Source organism: Scyliorhinus torazame, chromosome 2 (assembly GCF_047496885.1).
Source record: "Scyliorhinus torazame isolate Kashiwa2021f chromosome 2, sScyTor2.1, whole genome shotgun sequence".
NCBI classification, from domain to species: Eukaryota; Metazoa; Chordata; class Chondrichthyes; order Carcharhiniformes; family Scyliorhinidae; genus Scyliorhinus; species Scyliorhinus torazame.
Window position 1 is genome coordinate 32,549,287 of NC_092708.1, and position 21,517 is coordinate 32,570,803.

Genomic DNA, 21,517 nt, shown 5'->3' on the forward strand with positions numbered 1-21,517 from the left:
TCTTCTCAGAATTCGGGATCGATCATTTAAGACCGAGGTTAGGAAAAATTGCTTCATTTGGATTGCTATGTATCTTTGAAATTCTTCATAGAGGGCTGGTTTAGCACAGGGCTAAATCGCTGGCTTTGAAAGCAGATCAAAGCAGGCTAGCAGCACGGTTCAATTCCTGTACTAGCCTCCCCGAACAGGCGCTGGAATATGGCGACTAGGGGCTTTTCAAAGTAACTTCATTTGAAGCCTACTTGCGACTTTAGTCATAGAGTTGTAGAGGTTTACAGCATGAAAACAGGCACTTCGGCCCAACTTGTCCATGCTGCCCAGTTTTTACCACGAAGCTCGTCCCAATTGCCTGCATTTGGCCCATTTCCCTCTATTCTTTTCTTATACATAACTATTTAAATGCCTTTTAAAAGCCAGAATTGTACCCGCCTCCACTACTGCCTCTGGCAGCTCGTTCCAGACACTCACCGCCCTCTGTGTGAAAAAAACTGCCCCTCTGGACTTTTTGTATCTCTCCCCTCTCACCTTAAACCTATGCCCTCTAGGTTTAGACTCCCCTACCTTTGGGAAAATATGTTGACTATCTACCTTAGCTATGCCCCTCATCATTTTATAGACCTCTATAAGATCACCCCTAAGCCTCCTACGCTCCAGGGAAAAAAGCCCCAGCGTATCCAGCCTCTCCTTATAATTCAACCCATAAAGTCCCGGTACCATCCTAGTAAATCTTTTCTGCACTCTTTCTAGTTTAATAATATCCTTGAAAGGATTGTGGCTGCTTATCCAAGGCTGATAACAATAGGTTCTTGGGCTCTGGTGGAATCCGACTTGTTGGGGACCTGACAGGAATTGAGGTCAAAATGATCAACCATGATCTTATTGAATGGTGAAACAAGTTGGAAGGGTCATACAGACTGCTCCTATTTCTTATGTTCTAATAGTGCAATATACTCAGTAAACTCTTAAACAAAATTGGGTACTAGAATAGAGTCGGTCTTAAGCTAAAAACCTCAACATTACAGCAGGATGCCCTGATCGCGAGCCAGGAGGTCTCAGAAGCAGCCAGGAGGTCTTTGAAGAACTGCTGCTTAAATGAAAAAGCCCTGGGGAAAATTCATGTACAGAGAGATCTGGGTGTTCAGCTCCATTGTACCCTGAAGGTGGCTGCGCAGGTCGATAGAGTGGTCAAGAAGGCATACGGCATGCTTTCCTACATCGGAAGGGGTATTGAGTACAAGAGTTGGCAGGTCATGTTACAGTTGTATAAGACTTTGGTTCGGCCACATTTGGAATACTGCATACAGTTCTGGTCGCCACATTACCAAAATGATGTGGATGCTTCAGAGAAAGAGCAGAGGAGATTCACCAGGATGTTGCCTGGTATGGAGAGCGCTAGCTATGAAGAGAGGTTGAGTAGATTAGGATTATTTTCATTAGAAAGACAGAGGTTGAGGGGGGACCTGATTGAGGTCTACAAAATCATGAGAGGTATAGACAGGGTAGATAGCAAGAAGCTTTTCCCCAGAGTGGGGGACTCAATTACTAGGGTTCACGAGTTCAAGGTGAGAGGGGAAATGTTTAAGGGAGAAATGCGTGGAAAGTTCTTTACGCAGAGGGTGGTGGGTGCCTGGAGCACATTGCCGGTGGAGGTGGTAGAGGTGGGCACGATAGCGTAATTTAAGATGTATCTAGACAGATACATGAATGGGCAGGAAGCAGGGGGTTATATATCCTTAGAAAATAGGCATCAGTTTTAGATCGAGGATCTGGATCGGCGCAGGCTTGGAGGGCCGAAGGGCCTGTTCCTGTGCTGTAATTTTTCTTTGTTCTTTGTTTCTTAAACTCTCTTGCAGAAATCCTCTAATTGGCTCAGGATGAACTGTCACTTACGGTTGGCAGTATTTTCCCCCAAAAACTGGTCAGTAACAGTGTCTGGTCAAAGATTCTTTATACCTCTTACTTATTTGCTGATATAGTTGGGGGGTGGGGTGAGGGGGTGGGGGTGGCGTGACCAGGTGGGTAGTACAGGCTATCCCACTCTTCACCAGCCATTTATTGACTCTTCCAGGCCCTTCATAAAATGTTGAAATAATAAACTGATGTAAAATGAATTCATGCACATTTCAAATAACTGTGCTCACAGACCAGGTGAACATTGGCCCAGATCATTCATTCCCCAGAGGGTTGTACCTCAGACATTCTCCAGAAGATACTCTGAGGGACCCCTTGTATGTTCCCATGCAAGGACTGGATTGGAATTCCTCCTGAAGTTTCAAATTCCATTGGGCAATGACCCAGCATCCATAACCCTCTGAAACTCCGATTCATAGTCGGAAACTTCAGATGGTTCCATCTTATTTGGCAGAATATTTACCCAGGAAATATTAGATGGAATAAAAACATTTCAAACTCCTGGGTAACTATGCTACTGAACCTCCAAACCTCCTGTTGACTACCACACTCACCCCCCCCCCCCCCCCCGCCATCTCCAACTATCCCTCCATCACCTGACTACCCCTCCATCACCTCAACTATCGACCCCACCCGTCTGAGCACCCGGCCCCCCACCACATGAACTCCCCTGTCCTCCTTACCTCCAACCTCCCCACCAACCAACCAACTATCCCCCAACCACTGACTGCCCAAATCCCTCTTGACTTCACCAACCCCCCCCACCCCACAATCCGACAGACCAGATGACCCGAGCCCCCAAACCCCTCCACTACCTGAGACTCCACCCTCCCAACCCCAACCCCCTGACTCATCTTGCTCCTCACCCACTTGCCTTACACATATCTTCTCTCCTGTCAAAGTGGCAGGGTCATTTAAACTTGCCGGCCTATGGCAATTAGTGCTGTACAAACAGGGGCACGGTGTCATTGCCCCGAACAATTCTATGCAACACTGAAGGCCTGCAGGAGCGTTTCTCAGCAGGCCCAGGTTGGAATTTGTGGTGAAAAATGTGAAGCTCCACCTAAGGTGAGAAAATAGGGGCAGAGAGGAAATCTGACCGCGATTGCCGCTCCATGGAACATTCGACCCAATGACAAGCCATAGGCTCCCTTCCTGAACAACACCCCTTCCAGTTTATTAGGGAGAGTTAATGAACAAGAGGCCCATATGGCATCATCAGTAATGCTCCACTGAGTTTCATTTCTCCTGTAACAGTAATGTAGCACAGAAACTGTGAACAGAATCAGTGACAAAGAAATAAGTAAAATTGCAATCCACCTTCAACATCATAGATTGAGATTGAGGGGAACAGCCTCCTCTGCAGCACTCATATTTTACATGGGTGCTTAATAGGAGTGTTCTTCAGGCTGTACAACTGTACTGTGTAGCCTAGTAGTCATGGAAACACTTTTCATCTAGTTAGAAAGCCTCACACATGACTGGTTTGAAATGGGCACTTCTGGATGTATTAACACATCCAGAACACATGGCACTGAACAAGCTTCAGGCTTCATAACATAAGGAGCAGCACCTGATGTTCTGTCATGACAAAGACACCGAATATCACATATCAGTTCCCTAAATCCATTGCTTCCTACCTCACTCACAGGAAGTAACACAAGTCATTTGTTCTGTTTGTCAATTAGAATTACCACTGGCAATATTTACTCTTAATCTTACGTCCTGTAAGTAACCAAATGTTTTCAGTCGCTAGGTTTCCCCGCTAGGTAATTGTAAACTTGGCAGGATTCACTCACAGAATGCTCGCATCCTTGATGGGCAATGAGCAAAAAATGCTTTGCATCACAGCAGAAAATGGGATTTTCTTTGCAATGCGGACCTCTCCTAGTTTGTGTACTATTAATGTAGGCAGCCAAGTGAGAAAGTAAATGAAAAGGGTAATCAGTCAAAGTGCTGACGACAGATTAATAGAACTTTTTTTTTCAGAAGTGAGCCTCCTACCTACAAATAGCTGGCTGTTGAGCTGTAAATGGATGTGTCCGTCAGCCGTGGCCTCTCGAGCTATTCGTGGCAGGTGATCCACTCGAAGGGATGCTGCTTTGATATTGCGTTCTGCCTCAACATAATGCCACTGATTGTCATTCAGCTGAGAGGGCGACACCACAGCAACCACGAAAGGGCCGTTCCCGACGTCAAATGAGAAGAGGACTTCCGCTGGAGCTGCAAAAGCCAAACGTAACACAGCCACGTGAGTGTCATTTAGCTGTGCGGCACTGTTTTCCAATTCAACGACATGGGACACTAATTTCTCCTCAAATGTCAATTGTGCCTTTGACCATGTAAAATAATCTTTATTGTCACAAGTAGGCTTACATTAACACTGCAATGAAGTTACTGTGAAAAGCTCCTAGTTGCCACATTCCGGCGCCTGTCCGGGTGCACAGAGGGAGAATTCAGAATGTCCAATTCACCTAACAAGCACGTCATTCGGGACTTGAGGGAGGAAGCCGGAGCACCAGGAGGAAACCCACGCATACACGGGGAGAATGCGCAGACTCCGCACAGACAGTTGCATAAGCCGGGAATCCAACCCGAGTCCCTGGTGCTGTGAAGCAACAGTGCTAACCACTATGCTACCATGCCACCCCTGGCCGCACAAGCGACATAGTGTTTATGCACGACATGAGCCTCCTTCCACTTTCTCTCACCAAGCATATCCTTTAATTCTGTGCAGTGACCCAAGCCGGGAATCAAATCTGGGACCCTGGAGCTGTGAAGCAACAGTGCTACCCACTGTGCTACCAAGCTGCCCACATGTAAGGCTTCTCTTCATGGACAGAGCAAAAAAAAGACCATGGGTCCTTCCAATCCCTCTCACTGGCCTGTGTTCGCTACCAAAACAGACTTCTGCTAAAAGACAAGTTATGCTTTTTAGGAATGTTCTTCCTTTGCCTGAAGGTGCTGATCAATATTGGGATACGGATTCCACGAGCCCTGACCACCCTGTGATAGCTCACTCAAGTAAAATCATTCACATTTTTAAAAAATCTGTTCACATCATTGTGGGCAACGCTGGAATTTATTGCCTGTCCCTATTACTCTGAAAACTGAGGGCAATTGAGTCAACTACGTCTGGGAGCTCTTCCGGGGCAGGTGTGACCTGTATAAGATGGACGGGTTGCATCTAAACCGGAGAGGCATAAATATCCTGGCCGCGAGATTTGCTAGTGTCACACGGGAGGGTTTAAACTAGTATGGCAGGGGGGTGGGCACGGGAGCAATAGGTCAGAAGGTGAGAGCGTTGAGGGAGAACTAGGGAATATGGACAGTGTGGCTCTGAGGCAGAGCAGACGGGGAGAAGTTGCTGAACACAGCGGGTCTGGTGGCCTGAAGTGCATATGTTTTAATGCAAGGAGCATTACGGGTAAGGCAGATGAACTTAGAGCTTGGATTAGTACTTGGAACTATGATGTTGTTGCCATTACAGAGACCTGGTTGAGGGAAGGGCAGGATTGGCAGCTAAACGTTCCAGGATTTAGATGTTTCAGGCGGGATAGAGGGGGATGTAAAAGGGGAGGCGGAGTTGCGCTACTTGTTCAGGAGAGTATCACAGCTATACAGCGAGAGGACACCTCAGAGGGCAGTGAGGCTATATGGGTAGAGATCAGGAATAAGAAGGGTGCAGTCACAATGTTGGGGGTATACTACAGGCCTCCCAACAGCCAGCGGGAGATAGAGGAGCAGATAGGTAGACAGATTTTGGAAAAGAGTAATAACAACAGGGTTGTGGTGATGGGATACTTCAACTTCCCCAATATTGACTGGGACTCACTTAGTGCCAGGGGCTTAGACGGGGCAGAGTTTGTAAGGAGCATCCAGGAGGGCTTCTTAAAACAATATGTAAACAGTCCAACTAGGGAAGGGGCGGTACTGGACCTGGTATTGGGGAATGAGCCCGGCCAGGTGGTAGATGTTTCAGTAGGGGAGCATTTCGGTAACAGTGACCACAATTCAGTAAGTTTTAAAGTACTGGTGGACAAGGATAAGAGTGGTCCGAGGATGAATGTGCTAAATTGGGGGAAGGCTAATTATAACAATATTAGGCGGGACCTGAAGAACATAGATTGGGGGCGGATGTTTGAGGGCAAATCAACATCTGACATGTGGGAGGCTTTCAAGTGTCAGTTGAAAGGAATACAGGACAGGCATGTTCCTGTGAGGAAGAAAGATAAATACGGCAATTTTCGGGAACCTTGGATGACGAATGATATTGTAGGCCTCGTCAAAAAGAAAAAGGAGGCATTTGTCAGGGCTAAAAGGCTGGGAACAGACGAAGCCTGTGTGGCATATAAGGAAAGTAGGAAGGAACTTAAGCAAGGAGTCAGGAGGGCTAGAAGGGGTCATGAAAAGTCATTGGCAAATAGGGTTAAGGAAAATCCCAAGGCTTTTTACACTTACATAAAAAGCAAGAGGGTAGCCAGGGAAAGGGTTGGCCCACTGAAGGATAGGCAAGGGAATCTATGTGTGGAGCCAGAGGAAATGGGCGAGGTACTAAATGAATACTTTGCATCAGTATTCACCAAAGAGAAGGAATTGGTAGATGTTGAGTCTGGAGAAGGGGGTGTAGATAGCCTGGGTCACATTGTGATCCAAAAAGACGAGGTGTTGGGTGTCTTAAAAAATATTAAGGTAGATAAGTCCCCAGGGCCGGATGGGATCTACCCCAGAATACTGAAGGAGGCTGGAGAGGAAATTGCTGAGGCCTTGACAGAAATCTTTGGATCCTCGCTGTCTTCAGGGGATGTCCCGGAGGACTGGAGAATAGCCAATGTTGTTCCTCTGTTTAAGAAGGGTGGCAGGGATAATCCCGGGAACTACAGGCCGGTGAGCCTTACTTCAGTGGTAGGGAAATTACTGGAGAGAATTCTTCGAGACAGGATCTACTCCCATTTGGAAGCAAATGGACGTATTAGTGAGAGGCAGCACGGTTTTGTGAAGGGGAGGTCGTGTCTCACTAACTTGATCGAGTTTTTCGAGGAGGTCACTAAGATGATTGATGCAGGTAGGGCAGTAGATGTTGTCTATATGGACTTCAGTAAGGCCTTTGACAAGGTCCCTCATGGTAGACTAGTACAAAAGGTGAAGTCACACGGGATCAGGGGTGAACTGGCAAGGTGGATACAGAACTGGCTAGGCCATAGAAGGCAGAGGGTAGCAATGGAGGGATGCTTTTCTAATTGGAGGGCTGTGACCAGTGGTGTTCCACAGGGATCAGTGCTGGGACCTTTGCTCTTTGTAGTATATATAAATGATTTGGAGGAAAATGTAACTGGTCTGATTAGTAAGTTTGCAGACGACACAAAGGTTGGTGGAATTGCGGATAGCGATGAGGACTGTCTGAGGATACAGCAGGATTTAGATTGTCTGGAGACTTGGGCGGAGAGATGGCAGATGGAGTTTAACCTGGACAAATGTGAGGTAATGCATTTTGGAAGAGCTAATGCAGGTAGGGAATATACAGTGAATGGTAGAACCCTCAGGAGTATTGAAAGTCAAAGAGATCTAGGAGTACAGGTCCACAGATCACTGAAAGGGGCTACACAGGTGGAGAAGGTAGTCAAGAAGGCATACGGCATGCTTGCCTTCATTGGCCGGGGCATTGAGTATAAGAATTGGCAAGTCATGTTGCAGCTGTATAGAACCTTAGTTAGGCCACACTTGGAGTATAGTGTTCAATTCTGGTCGCCACACTACCAGAAGGATGTGGAGGCTTTAGAGAGGGTGCAGAAGAGATTTACCAGAATGTTGCCTGGTATGGAGGGCATAAGCTATGAGGAGCGATTGAATAAACTCGGTTTGTTCTCACTGGAACGAAGGAGGTTGAGGGGCGACCTGATAGAGGTATACAAAATTATGAGGGGCATAGACAGAGTGGATAGTCAGAGGCTTTTCCCCAGGGTAGAGGGGTCAATTACTAGGGGGCATAGGTTTAAGGTGAGAGGGGCAAAGTTTAGAGTAGATGTACGAGGCAAGTTTTTTACGCAGAGGGTAGTGGGTGCCTGGAACTCACTACCGGAGGAGGTAGTGGAGGCAGGGACGATAGGGACATTTAAGGGGCATCTTGACAAATATATGAATAGGATGGGAATAGAAGGATACGGACCCAGGAAGTGTAGAAGATTGTAGTTTAGTCGGGCAGTATGGTCGGCACGGGCTTGGAGGGCCGAAGGGCCTGTTCCTGTGCTGTACATTTCTTTGTTCTTTGTTCTTTGTACGTCGATGTGGGGTTGGAGCCACATAAACACCAAATGGAGAAGGACCGTCGGTCATCCCAACCAATCGGTGCTGGCGTTCTTCTACATGATCAGTAGTTTCAATTTCATATCATAGAATTTACAGTGCAGAAGGAGGCCATTCGGCCCATCGAGTCTGCACCAGCCCTTGGAAAGAGCACCCCCGCTTAAGCCCGCACCTCCACCCTAACCCCGTAACCCAGTAACCCCACCTAACCATGCCTACCTTGCTCCCAAATCCCTGTGTTCCCTTTTCCATGAGCCAAATCGATTGGCAAGTAGAGAGGCAACCAAAGAAAATTGCTCCAATGGCCTGTGTACTGGTCTGTCACCTCTGTTCCTGACCCTGCCAGCTTTTTTGTGGGGCGAGGGGTGGGGGAGTGGGGGGGGGATAGTGCCTTCACCAACATTGTTAATTGAGCAAATTTCTCTTTTATTTTTAAATGTTATTCCTTTCTCAGAGTTACAAATCCAGTGCGCAGGGCTTCAAATTGCTCCAAAAACCAATTCGACTTCAAATTGAATCGAATTCATGGTTCCTGTCACAACAGTTTGGATTGAGTGTTCAATCCAAACTGACCAAGAGCAGGCATTTCACCTGATCCCGGGCTTGATACGACACTGGCTCTGAGCCAAAAGGCCAAGAAGAAGTTTGCTGAAGTCTTTTGCTAATTTTCCCAGGGCCAGCTGGCTGTTGTGAAGCTGAACAACTCCAGCCTCTTTTTGGCGGTGTTGAAAAAGTATTCTGTGATCTATACAAAAATTCTATGGCGCATCAACAACATTTTAATAATTCTCACGGCACCCGCCCTTATCCTATCTTCCAGCACTCCATTTGCCCTGGCCAAATTGAAGATGACGGTCCTTCTTATTGGCTGCCGAGTTGACCCGCTTCTCTTGTGTGCTGTCTCCATTACCGTGACCCCCCCCCCCCTCACATTGTACCCGGCCACTAATTGGCTGCTTGACCCATCTCCACTCCATCAAGACCTCTGCCTCATCGAAAATGCCAACCAGCTCCCGGGTCATGTACGAGGCGGGTTTGCACCTTGGAAATGACCTGCCTCCTTTGAGAAAGTCTGGCCAGAGTTTTTGTGCTTCACTGTGCTGCATGTCATAGCATTCGAACACTTCCAGTAAAAACAAATCTTCAATTCGCTCCCTTCAAGCTCTTACATTTAATGATATCTGCCCACTGAATATAGACTTGTCAATCACGGGAAACAGTCTGTTTCTATCCATCTTGTCTCATCCCCCTACAATAATCTCAAATACCTCTCTCAAATCACCCCTCTCAGCTCCAAATAACTATTATTGATGGGGTCAACTGGCAACTTCAGTTCCTTGTCATACCATGTACTTCACTCACAGATTACGGTCTTGAAAAACAGCCATCAAAATTGGATGTGAAAATACAAATTCCTGCCATCCTGGAGACATTCTGCTGAACACAATAAATATACTAATGGTGACAAGGGGCAAAAGGATAGTAACAGAAACATAAAGGAGGACGGACAGCAGAAGATATGTTACCATTTATTTAGTTAATAGGATAGGGTAAGAGAAGGACAGTCTCTTTGTCGGCCAGAATTCCACATGTGGCAGCTGAGGCACAATGGCCTCCCCACATTAAAAGATTCCACATGTAGGTTCTTGACATTGGCTGCACTCTGGACTCCTGATGAACGTGGACTGAAACATATAAAGATCCTGACGGGACTTGACAGAGTCGACGCTGACAGGGTTTTGCTCCTTGTGGGAGAGACTAGAATTATGGGATACAGTTTAAAAATAAGGGGCGGGATTCTGCCGTAATCGGCGGGGCGGGCAACTCCGGCGGGAAGGAGTGGCGTGAACCACTCCGGCGTCGGGCCGCCCCAAAGGTGCGGAATCCTCCGCACCTTCAGGGTCTCGGCCGGCCCCGGAGTGGTTTGCGCCGCACCAGCCGGCGGGGAAGGGGCTTGGCGCTAAGCCAACCACCGCCAAAGGGCCTCCGCCGGCTGGCGCATGCGCGGGAGCGCCAGCGTGTGCTGGCGTTATCCCAGAGCATGCGCAGAGGGCTTCATCTCCGCACCGGCAATGGCGGACTGCTGCAGCCGCCGGTGTGGAAGAATCGGGTGGGCCCCGATCGTGGGCCAGGCCACCATGGGGGCAACTCCCGGGGCCAGATCCCCCCACGTCCCCCTGAGAACCCTGGAGGCCACCGCGGTGCTAGGTCCCGCCGGTAAGGACCTACTCTAATATACCCCGGCGGGACTGGCAAAAAACGGGCGGCCACTCGGCCCAACACGGGCTGGAGAATCACCGGGGTGTGGGAGGCTGCCAGCGGCCGCCGACCGGCGCGGCGCGATTCCTGCCCCCGCCAAATCTCCGGCGCATTCGGCAGCCGGCGGGGGCGGGATTCACGCCGCCCCCCGCCGATTCTCCGACCCGGCGGGAGGATCGGAGAATCCTGCACAAGGGCTCTCCCATTTATAACAGAGATAACGAGAACTGTTTTTCTCTCGCATAGCCGTTGCAGAATCAGATTATTGTTACGTGCAGAAGGATGACATTTGGCCCATCGTGTCTGCACCGGCTCTCCAAACCAGCATCGTGACTCAGTGCCATTCCCCTGCCTTTTCCCCCACACCCCTGCACATTGTTTCTATTCAAGTAATCATCTCACGCCCTATTGAATGCCTCGATTGAACCTGCCTCCACCACACTTCAGGCAGTGCATACCAGACCGAACCACTCGCTGTGTGTCAACAATATTTCTCACATCACATTTGCTTATTTTGCAAATCACCTTAAATCTGTGCCCTTTCATTCTTGATTTTTTTTTTGACAATGGGGAGCAGTTTCTCCCTATCAATTCTGTCTAGTCCCCTTATGATTTTGAACATCTCCTCTTGGCCTTCTTCTCTCCAAGGATAAAAGTCCTGATCTCTCCAATCTATGCTGATAACTAAAGTTTATCATCCCTGGAACCATTCTTGCAAACTTCTTCTGCACTCTCTCCAATGCTTTCACATCCTATAGTGTGGTGCCCAGAACTGTACACAGTTCTAACAGAGGTCTAATTAGTGTCTTGTGTAAGTTCAGCAGAACCGCCTTGCTCTTGTACTTTATGGCCCCATTAATAATGCCTCTGGCTCCTGCCCCCCTTGTTGAATTTTGCTCGTTATTTTATATTGTCTCTCCATGTTCTTCCTGTCAAAATGCATCAACTATGGAATTCCTGTGGAGGTAGGGCCATTAAATAGTTTTAAGGCTGAATTAGATAGGTACTTGACTGTTCAAATGTCAAAGGGTATGGGGGACAGATAGGAAAGTAGAGGCCACAATCAGATCAGTCATGATCTGATCAAATAGTGGAGCAGACTCAAGAGGCCGCATGCCTCGCCTAGTTTGTAAGTTCATATATAAGCGTCCTTCTCACTTTGAGGAGCTACCAGAAGAAGAAGGATGAAGAATATATTGCAACAGTGCGAGTGAGGCCTTGTAAATCACAGTATTTAAGAGAGACTTTAGGTGTCTGCTATGACTCGGATGGTGGCACTTGTGCCGCTGCAGCAATAAAGTTGTGGGTTCAAGTCCCACCCCTCAGACTTGAGCAGAAAAATCTAGGTTGACATTCCAGTCTGGTACTGAGGGAGTGCTGTACTGTTGGAGGTTTACCAGAATGATAGCTGGGATGGCGGGACTGACATGAGGAGAGATTGAGTCAATTAGGATTATATTCACTAGAGTCGAGTAAATATAATGAATGAGCGGGGATTATATTCACTAGAGTCGAGTAAATATAATGAATGAGCGGGGATCTCATAGAAACCTGTAAACTTTGAACAGGACTAGACAGGATAAATACAGGGAAGATGTTCCTGATGGTGCAGGAGACCAGAACCAGGGGCCACAGTCTGAGAATACGCAGTAGGCCTTTTAGGACTGAGATGCGGAGAAAATTTGTAACCCAGTGAGTGTTGGCCTATGGGATTCACTACCATGAAAAGCAGTTGAGGTCTAAACAAGGAGTCAGATATCGCTCTTGGGGAGAAAGAGATCAAAGGATATGGAGGGGAAGGCGGGAACAGGCTACTGAATTGGATGATCAGCCCTGATCATAATAAATGGTGGAGCAGGCTTGGAGGGCCTACTCTTGCTCCTACTTTCTACGTTTCTATGAAGTCTTTCGAATGAGACGTTAAACTGAGGCTCCTTTCAAGTGGATGTAAAAGACTCTCTGGCATTTTTTTGAAGAGGAGTAAGGGAGTCCTCCCCTGTGTTCTCATCAATATTTATCCCTCGATCCGCATCATAATATCACATTGCTCTTTGTGACAGCTTGCTGCGGCAAATTGGCATCTGTGTTTTCCTCATTACAATGGGGACCGCACTTCAAATAAAAAAAGTCCTCCATTAGTTATAAAGCACCTTGGGACATCCTGCGGTTGTAACAGTTACTACATAAATGAAAGGTTTTATTTCTTAATTGCATAGACACTTGCCAAAATGGTAGGTAGAAGAAAAGAGAAGCAAGAGGCAAACAAAGCAGATAGCTCTGATAACAACTAATACTGCTGTACGCTGAATGGTCCTCCTCGGTGCTAAAATTTCCATCGCCTGGACTTTACGTTGCGCAGCAGACCCCGTCACCCTCTCAGTTAAAAGGTGGTGGGGACTCCACGCACATGGAGAATGGCTGCTCCAGTTACATAACAGCCAATTGGTTGTTAACTAGCTGAAGGTGGGATTTCCAGCATTGAGGTACGGGAAGTCCTGCCTCTGAGAGATTCCGACCAATCCGAAAGCCGGCTGCTCTGTGATCCCTTCAAGGTCGATGGGAGCGGTGGCCACTGCTGGGACTCTAATCTGTCTCCAACGGAGATGGTCACAGGAATTGGACACCTAGGTAATGGGGTATAGATTATCAGGGTCAGGTTGGCAGGCATGGTTAAGGGGTAAGGTGGACTTGGTTTGAAAGGGTTGGGGGGAGGGGAGGGGAGGAGGGTTGGGGGGAGGGGAGAGGAGGGGGTGTTGAGGGTAAAAGGGAAGTCTGATCTTGGGGCAGAGGGGGGGAGGAGACGGGCGGGTTGTGTCTCTGATAGGCATAAGGGACCTGCAGAGCGCGTTCCACCTTATCCAACACCAGCCGATGCAGCTAAAGCTTCCCTCATACCATGGGCCCCCTCCCTGCTGTTGGTAAAATAACACAACATGGGAGAGAGCCTCAGTAGGCCCAGGGAGGGCAGACCAATGCCGTCACCGCATCCTGTGAAAATTTCATACATGTCAGGGACGACCAGCTACTAGATGGTGATGTGTTATGTACTCTGGGATAACACAGGCTGCAGCTGGATGCAGCTTTAACCAAAAGATACTCCAGACCTTGAAGTTAGTTCAATCTGATTTATTGAACCAGTAGCACAGTTAGCACCGTTCTCTATGAGTTCGGCTCTCTGCTAACCTAAGTGTGGTTACTCTGTCTGAATGAACCAGACTAGCTCTTAGCCACGTGCTGGAGGTGTGATACTGTACATGCACCCTGACTCACTCTGTCGATGTTCATCAGTGGAAAGAGGCTTAATAAATGTTCTACGGGATTCTCCGTCGGCGGGTTCCTCCACCCTGCCGGCAGTGCACCCATGCCCCTGGGCTTCCCGACGGCGTGGGGTGGCCACAATGGGAAACCTCATTGGCCGGCTGCGGGAACGGAGGAATCCCGCTGCCGGTGAGGGCGCGCTGTGCAGGAAAACTGGGCTGGCAGGAAAGAGAATCCCACCCGTTATATTTAGGGCACATCATGCTATCCTCCTTAACAGCATCTCAGCATGAAAAGACTTCATTACTTTTGGTGGTTTGATCTCATTAACTGGATTTTGCTGAATCCTCGCACAGCACCAGAGGTTCCTGGCAATTACCCCTGTGTGAATCGCTTGCTTACAGATCTTTCCCCATTTGCGCTCCTGTCAGATGATACTTACAGTTCAGCTCGATCCTTATGAAGTCCTTAATTCCGAGATTCTCCAGGAACACACCTGACGCCGCACTTGTTTTGAAGAAAAATGAAATGTCCGCACTCAGTTCACCGTGGAATGTGGGGAAATGAAGATACGAGGACTCGGTATTAAATGATGCTGCATTCCAGTAATTATCTGTATGGGCACATAAATATACACAGTCCTTTTCAAACTGAGGTTGAACAAAAATGTGCATGCTTTTTTGAGCCTGGAGATGACATAAAAAGGCAGTGTGACATATCAGCTTAGAGTTGAGACACACTTAAGAGGGTTCCACACTCCTATTCATTCAGATGGAGTCAGTAATGACAGTGGTAGGTTTACTCCTTAACATGTGGGATAGGGAGACTCCTTGAGAACTCATTTTAACTCGGCTCATTGATAGACCTTGTGGTGTTCTTTGTGTTGCTTGTTTCAGGTTGGTTGGCGTAGTGCTCACAAAGACCACAAAATAGCTTTTACTTATTCAAAGCTATGATTTTATTTACAGTACTAAAACTGGGATTCGACATTTAGTCCTTAAAAATACAGAATTGATCAAAAACATCCGATTACACTCATCTACTGGTAATCTCACCACTGGTATAAACTATAATCTAACCTTACTCATACAAATGCTGTTATGACCTTCACCAGCTATCTCCTGCATACACACCTCCCCTAAGGTCTAGCATCACTGACTTATATAATTGTATTTGCAGCTCCCTCGGTGGCTACTCTCGACGCTACGTTAACCCTTGTACTGCTGATAGTTTGGGTGCACGGTAGCACAGTGGTTAGCACAATTGCTTCACAGCTCGAGGGTCCCAGGTTCGATTCCTTGCTTGGGTCAATGTCTGTGCGGAGTCTGCACGTTCTCCCCGTGTCTGTGTGGGTTTCCTCCGGGCGCTCCTGTTTCCTCCCACAGTCCAAGGATGTGCAGGTTAGGTGGATTGGCCATGCTAAATTGCCCTTAGTGTCCAAAAAGGTTAGGTGGGGTTACTGGGTTGCAGGGATAGGGCGGAGGTGTGGACTTGGGTAGGGTGCTCTTTCCAAGGGCTGGTGCAGACTCGATGGGCCGGATGGCCTCCTTCTGCACTGTAAATTCTATGTAAATGTAAAAATACATTTCACCTGAGGAAGGAGCAGTGCTCCGAAAGCGAGTGTTTGAAACAAACCTGTTGGACTTTAACCTGGTGTTGTAAGACTTCTTACTGTGTGTTGGAAGGTAGTGTGTTCAAATCCCATAGAGATCATGAGCACACAATCGTCCACGTAATGCTGCACTGCAAAGACATGAGCAATTTCCCAATTCGACTCAAATGGAAAACTCAACACCCTAATTTTAAGGTATGAATTACCACGGTTGGCGTCAGAATTTATCAGTCTGTTCTCACCATTGGAAGATAGATCATACTGGAGGAAAGTTCAATTGCAAATATTTTAATTGCTACTTCCTTGGCTTCTAAATGGATCTCTGTTCATGAACATTATTGAAGCAAAATGAAAAACAGGATAATTTATAAAGGGAACATCACCAAGGGTTTTGACATTGTTCACAGAGGGTAATGAATGACTGTTGTTGATTCAAAGATAATTATATCGTCCAGGGGGCCTCGGGTAATTAAGTGCAGCATAATATACGCCTTGGAGTGACTTTAAACCAATTGAGAGATACAGATGGTTTAATCATTGCAACTTGATCGAGTGAAGACCAGTTGTTGATTACTAACAAGAGAAACAAGGGGTAATTGGATGCCGCAGCACAGAGATATTGGCCCGAGTTCTTTGGCTGTTTGCAGGCGGCGGGGCTCTCTGGTTCCACTGGCGGTGCATCCTCACCCACGGGTTTTCCAGCAGCGTAGGGTGGCTTCAATGGGAATTTCCATTGACAGTGGTGGGAGCAGAGAATCGCGCTGCCAGCAAACTGCCTGCCACCTCCTCCTACCGAGAAACACGTGGCTGGGAGGCCAGAGAATCCAGCCCATTATCGTGTGGGAGCTTGCTGTGCACTAACTGGATGCCACGTTTCTTATATTACGACAGTGATTACACTTCATTGGCTGGAAAGCACTTTAAGGTGTCTGGTGGTTGTGAAAGGTGCGATATAAATGCAGGTCTGTTTTGCTTCTTTATTCTTTTATGGAAGGCAGGGCAGCAAATTGGAGCTGTAATGTCATAGCCCTACTTCGAAAACAGGGATATCTCAACCTGCGACCCATGCCTTCAATGGGTATAGCTGCTCTTTGCAAAAGAGAGGTAGTCAATGACCTCCACAGTCACCATAGCACAAATATTAATGACTTTGGCGACATGGTTGATGTGTTTGCATGACATTCCTTGGTTTTGTGTTTACATAGGCCAGAACTTTCCGGCCCCTCCCGCCGATGGGAATCTCCAGCCCCGCCAAAGTTAACAGACTTGCCACATCTGCCATAGGGGAACCCGACCCAGCTGGGCTGGTAAATCTCAGCCATACTGACATTAACCTTCTTGGATTAACACCCCTGCTTAAAGCAGCAGACAGTGCAATAAAAGCGGTGATCTATTGGCCATCTGTTAGATGCTTCACCAGAAATTCTGCCGTTTTGAAGTCAATGGAACTGAACATTAAGGCCGGAATTCTCCAGATGGTCGCTGGTGGCGGGAATCTTTGGCCTCGCCAGCAACCCCCAGTGGGTTTACCAGCGCCGTGGGGTGGCTTCAATGGAATTCCCATTGACAGCGGTAGGTGCAGAGATTCCCGTGACCAGCGACTGGCTCGCCACCTCCCGCTGCCGAGAGAGACGCAGCTGGGAGGGCGGGGAATCCAGCCCGAGGCGAAGGGTAAATGACCAGTCAATGTGATAACATCCATTTTGTGCAACCGGACAAGCTGGCTTTCTACCCAATGAGGTTCCTCTCTGATTAGGGTTTATGGGGAGAAGGCAGGAGAATGGCGATGAGAAAATATCAGCCATGATTGAATGGCGGAGCAGTCGATGGGCCGAGTGGCCTAATTCTGCTCCTACGTCTTATGGTCTAATATCTCCTCCAGTAATATCGAGACAACAGAGAATTAACAATACAGAACAAGATCATTCAGCCCAATGAGTCCAGGGTCACAATTTTCAGGTGAGCAGGACTTATTTTCCACACCAGAATTAATCTTAATCCCCTGCCTAATCTGTTTGAATATCTCTTCATCCCCTTTCCTTAACCTCCTTTACCTGTTCTTAAACACTGGCATGTTTCAGTCACTAGCTCCAGTATTGCAATCCATATCCTCATAACCCACTGTACAAAAAGTGCTTACCTGCATATACAAAAGATTTGTAAAAAGAAAAAAAAATGTGGTTCGAAGCATCTGGGGTACATTTCTGACCTCATATATACGTCTCAGAACAGCTAAACGTACAACACACGTTTCTGGCACCAAGCCCTGTTTCTGGAGAATCCTTTTGTTATCTACTTTGGGATCATTTGGGTCATCAAGTGTCTTCTGAACTCTGAGGTGTAATAGAGTACAGCTTTACAACTTATTGATACGTTGCTAAGCTCAATATAATGCTTTGACATTCACAATCACTAACCAAGTGCTAGGGATGAGGGAAATATTTATTGGCATGGATAGCCATCTGTTGTTATATTATAGATGCATTGATGAACATGTCCTCTAGTCAGTGTTTATGGTAAATATTTCAATCCATATTTTTTTTTTAGGTTTGCAATTTGCAGAGGATATTTGCCCAGATGTTGCAATCGGTGTCGAAAAATTTTCCTCCTCAATAACCTAACCGCTGTGCAAAGGTTAGTAGGTAATGTCCCAAAGTTTGAGCGTTACTCACTGTCTCCATTGCAACGGAGTGGCCCAAGTCTGTAAGCCGCCTTTGAATCTGTCCTGTTTGTGTCTCCAATTATAAGCTGGGTCAGAGGCAAGTGATCTTTGTATGAAAGGAGACCCGTATCATTCGCCCTGCCAACAATGAGGAACAGAAAACAAAGAGCAGTGTAAATCTCACTGACATTAAAAAGTACTCAGCATTTCTTTCAATCAGTCAATGTCCCAAAAGAACAGAAGAATTTTTCAATCGCGGGAAAGGTCATTAAACCCAAGTCTGCTTCTTTTTCAGAGATCAATCTCATTGTACAATTTCTCATTATACTGAGCAATTTCCTGTCGCCATTAGCATAGATTTGTTCAAGTCCTTGGCATATCTGAAACAGTCAATAGATTATGTTTGAAGCACAGCCTCTATTGCTATGTCGGCAAATGCAACTGACAATACTGCACACAGGAAGATCCCGCAAGTAACAAATGAATTTACCAACCATTTGCTTTTGGTAGAGTTGGTTGAGGGAAGAGAATTAGTCAGGGAAAATAATATTCACAGGGTCGTGGCATGGGATTTTTCAAAGACTGGGCTTGAACTCAGAAACAAAGGTTCTGTCCAGCTGAGCGAAACTGATGTCTATAGCACCTAAAACACAGTAAACATTGGCAGACATTTCACAGGAGTGTTATCATTCAAAATGCAAGTAATCACCTCTTGAACCACTTTCACTTTCTAAAACAGCCAAACCATTGCGTACGTCAATGCCGAAAGCAATAAAAGAGAAATGAACAGTTAAACTATGAAGTGATGGTGAATGTGTAGTCAAGCTCGAAAATTAAAAGCTTGCAGTTTGTGGACAAAGAACAAAGATAAACAACAATGCAGCACAGGAACAGGCCCTTCGGCCCTCCAAGCCTGTACCGGCCATGATACCAACCTTGGCCAAAACCCTCAGCACTTCTTTGTGACGTATCCCTCTACGCCCATCCTATCCATGTATTTGTCAAGATGCCTATTAAACACCGTTAATATATCTGCTTCCACAACCTCTCCTGGCAAAGCGTTCCAGGCACTCACCACCCTCTGTGTAAAACACCTGCCCCGCACATCTCCTCCTAACTTTGTCCCACAGACCTTAAACCTATGTCCCCTGGTGACTAACCCCTCCACCCTGGGAAAGAGTGCCTGCCCATCCACTCTATCCATGCCCCTCATAATTTTGTACACCTCTATCAGGTCACCCCTCAACTTCCGTCATTCTAATGAAAATAGTCCGAGTCTATTCAGCCGCTCTGCATAGCTAACACCCTCCAGATCAGGCAACATCCTGCACCCTCTCCAAAGCTTCCACATCCTTCAGGTCGTGTGGCGACCAGAATTGTGCGCAATATTCCAAGTACGGCCATACCAAGGTTCTACACAACTGCAGCATAACCTGCAGATGCCCCGTCCAATGAAAGCATTCCATATGCTTTCTTGTTTACCTTGTCCACTTGTGTTGCCCCTTTCAAAGATCTGTGGACCAGTACTCCCAGATCTCTCTGACTTTCTATATTCCTAAGTGTTTTGTCATTTATGATATATTTCCCTTCTATGTTAGACAGCAGGAGAACAAAGGAGTAATATCCTGATAGTCGTCAGGAAGAATAGATTAAGACGCTGCAAAGTGTCTTAATTTTATCACCGCAACTGTGTGGCGAGGATGAAGAATGTGTGGAGTAGCATCTTCAGGACTTAAGAGGAAGACATAGTGAGAAAGGATTGGAGAGAGAATGGACCCCCACCCCCCACACTCCCCCCACCAGTATTGATAAAATAGAGAAAACGTGTGAATGGTTGAGATGGTGAAGGGGGCGGTGGGTGGTGGGGAGGAGTGGGGAGGTTTATGGTGAAGAGAAGAAAGACAACTTAGCAGATGATAAGTTTTTACCTTTGGCAACCAGGTCAATCACATAGATTCTGATTCATAGGCAAAAGGTTCTGGAGGGAAAATGAAGATAATTTCTCTTCACTCAGAGTTGTTAGACGTTTACCGGAAAATATGATGAAAACTGATTCCATAAGTAATTTTAAAAGGGAGTCGGAAAGATATTTGAGGATGAGGAACCTGCATGGTTGAGATCAAAAGACAGGGATGTGGGGCAAAGCACAATGGCATTATCAAAGAGTTAGCACAGGTACAAAAGGCCAAATGGTCTTCCTCCCTGCTGTAAGTTTCTGTAATTCCATGATTCTATGCATCCTGCTAAAGACATCTTCAGCAGAATCTCCTCAGACAGTGGAGCAGTGTTTGGCTCCAGTTGGACTTGGGCTTGATGAAGAGTTGAGATTTGTTAAAGATGTGTTTGGCATAAAATAAAACAAGCTTCTTGAAGGCAGCTTCGGTTTCCAGATCTAAGAGTTCCATCCGTGGCTAGTGGAATTTGAAAAGACAAAAACAACAATAGATGAAGGTAAGGAGAGAGTCATGAAAGGGATGAAGTGGTAGCTGTGGTTTAGGCTTGGAAATGAAATGAAGAAACTTGCGGAGGGGCTGGTGAAATTGGTCAATGGCAGCAAAATGTCACATTTCATATCAATATACACCAGACCGTACTCTCTGAAAAAGCTCCACTTTTTAAAATAGGAACCTCGGAGCAGGAGTAGATCATTTAGCCCATTGAGCCTGCTCCCCCATCCAATTAGATCATTGCTGATCATCTACCTCAATGCCACTTTCCTGCGTTGTCCCCATATCCCCTGATGCCATGCTAAGCTTTGTGTTCTCACGTAATGCATCCTTAACTTCAAAATCCTTAACTTCAAAAGAAGAGGCTGGTTTAGCACACTGGGCTAAATCGCTGGCTTTTAAAGCAGACCAAGCAGGTCAGCAGCACGGTTCAATTCCCGTACCAGCCTCCCCGAACAGGTGCCGGAATGTGGCGACTAGGGGCTTTTCACAGTAACTTCATTGAAGCCTACTTGTGACAATAAGCGATTTACATTTACAAAATAAATCGAAGACTGGTCACTTCTGTTTCTTTCACACGGCATGGGCTGATCAATTAAACCAAGCTGAGAGAACATTAATCCAAACTAATAACAAGAGCACCTTGCATTTAGACAGTGACTTTAAAATGGTAAAATATTGGGACACTTCTTAAAGCCTCTCTTCGACCGATCTTTGGGTCACCCATCTTGGATCTCGCTGTGTAGCTCACTGTCAAATTGTTGTTTGATAGTGAGGTGCTCTGGGACTTTCTTTTCCACTCGTTCATGGGATGTGAACTTCACTGGAAAGGCAAACATTTGCTGCCCATCCCTAATTGACTATCTCAAGGGCACAGGTAGATTTGAAAGCAAGGATGAGGATCTTAAAACTGAAATTTCGTTGGACCTGGAACCAACGTAGGACTTTGAGCACAAGGGCGATGGGCAAATGGGATTGGTAAATTCAGATACCGGTAGCAGAGTTTTGGATGAGCTTAAGGTTACAGAGTAAACAAGCTGGGAGCCCAACAAAGACACTTCAGAA

At 46.7% G+C, this 21,517-nt stretch overlaps 1 protein-coding gene across 2 annotated transcripts in view; it reads right to left on the reverse strand.

Annotated features, from left to right (window-relative positions):
• The window catches only part of LOC140387047 (contactin-associated protein-like 5), a 1,703,123-nt gene that overhangs the window by 365,123 nt on the left and 1,316,483 nt on the right, over positions 1-21,517 (reverse strand). For both annotated transcript variants that reach the window (XM_072470060.1, XM_072470068.1), the window contains 3 exons: positions 18,016-18,143; positions 14,174-14,344; positions 3,916-4,134 (listed from right to left, as the gene is read on the reverse strand). In XM_072470060.1, the coding sequence (XP_072326161.1) occupies positions 3,916-4,134; positions 14,174-14,344; positions 18,016-18,143 (518 nt within the window). The remainder of the gene's footprint in view (positions 1-3,915; positions 4,135-14,173; positions 14,345-18,015; positions 18,144-21,517) is intronic.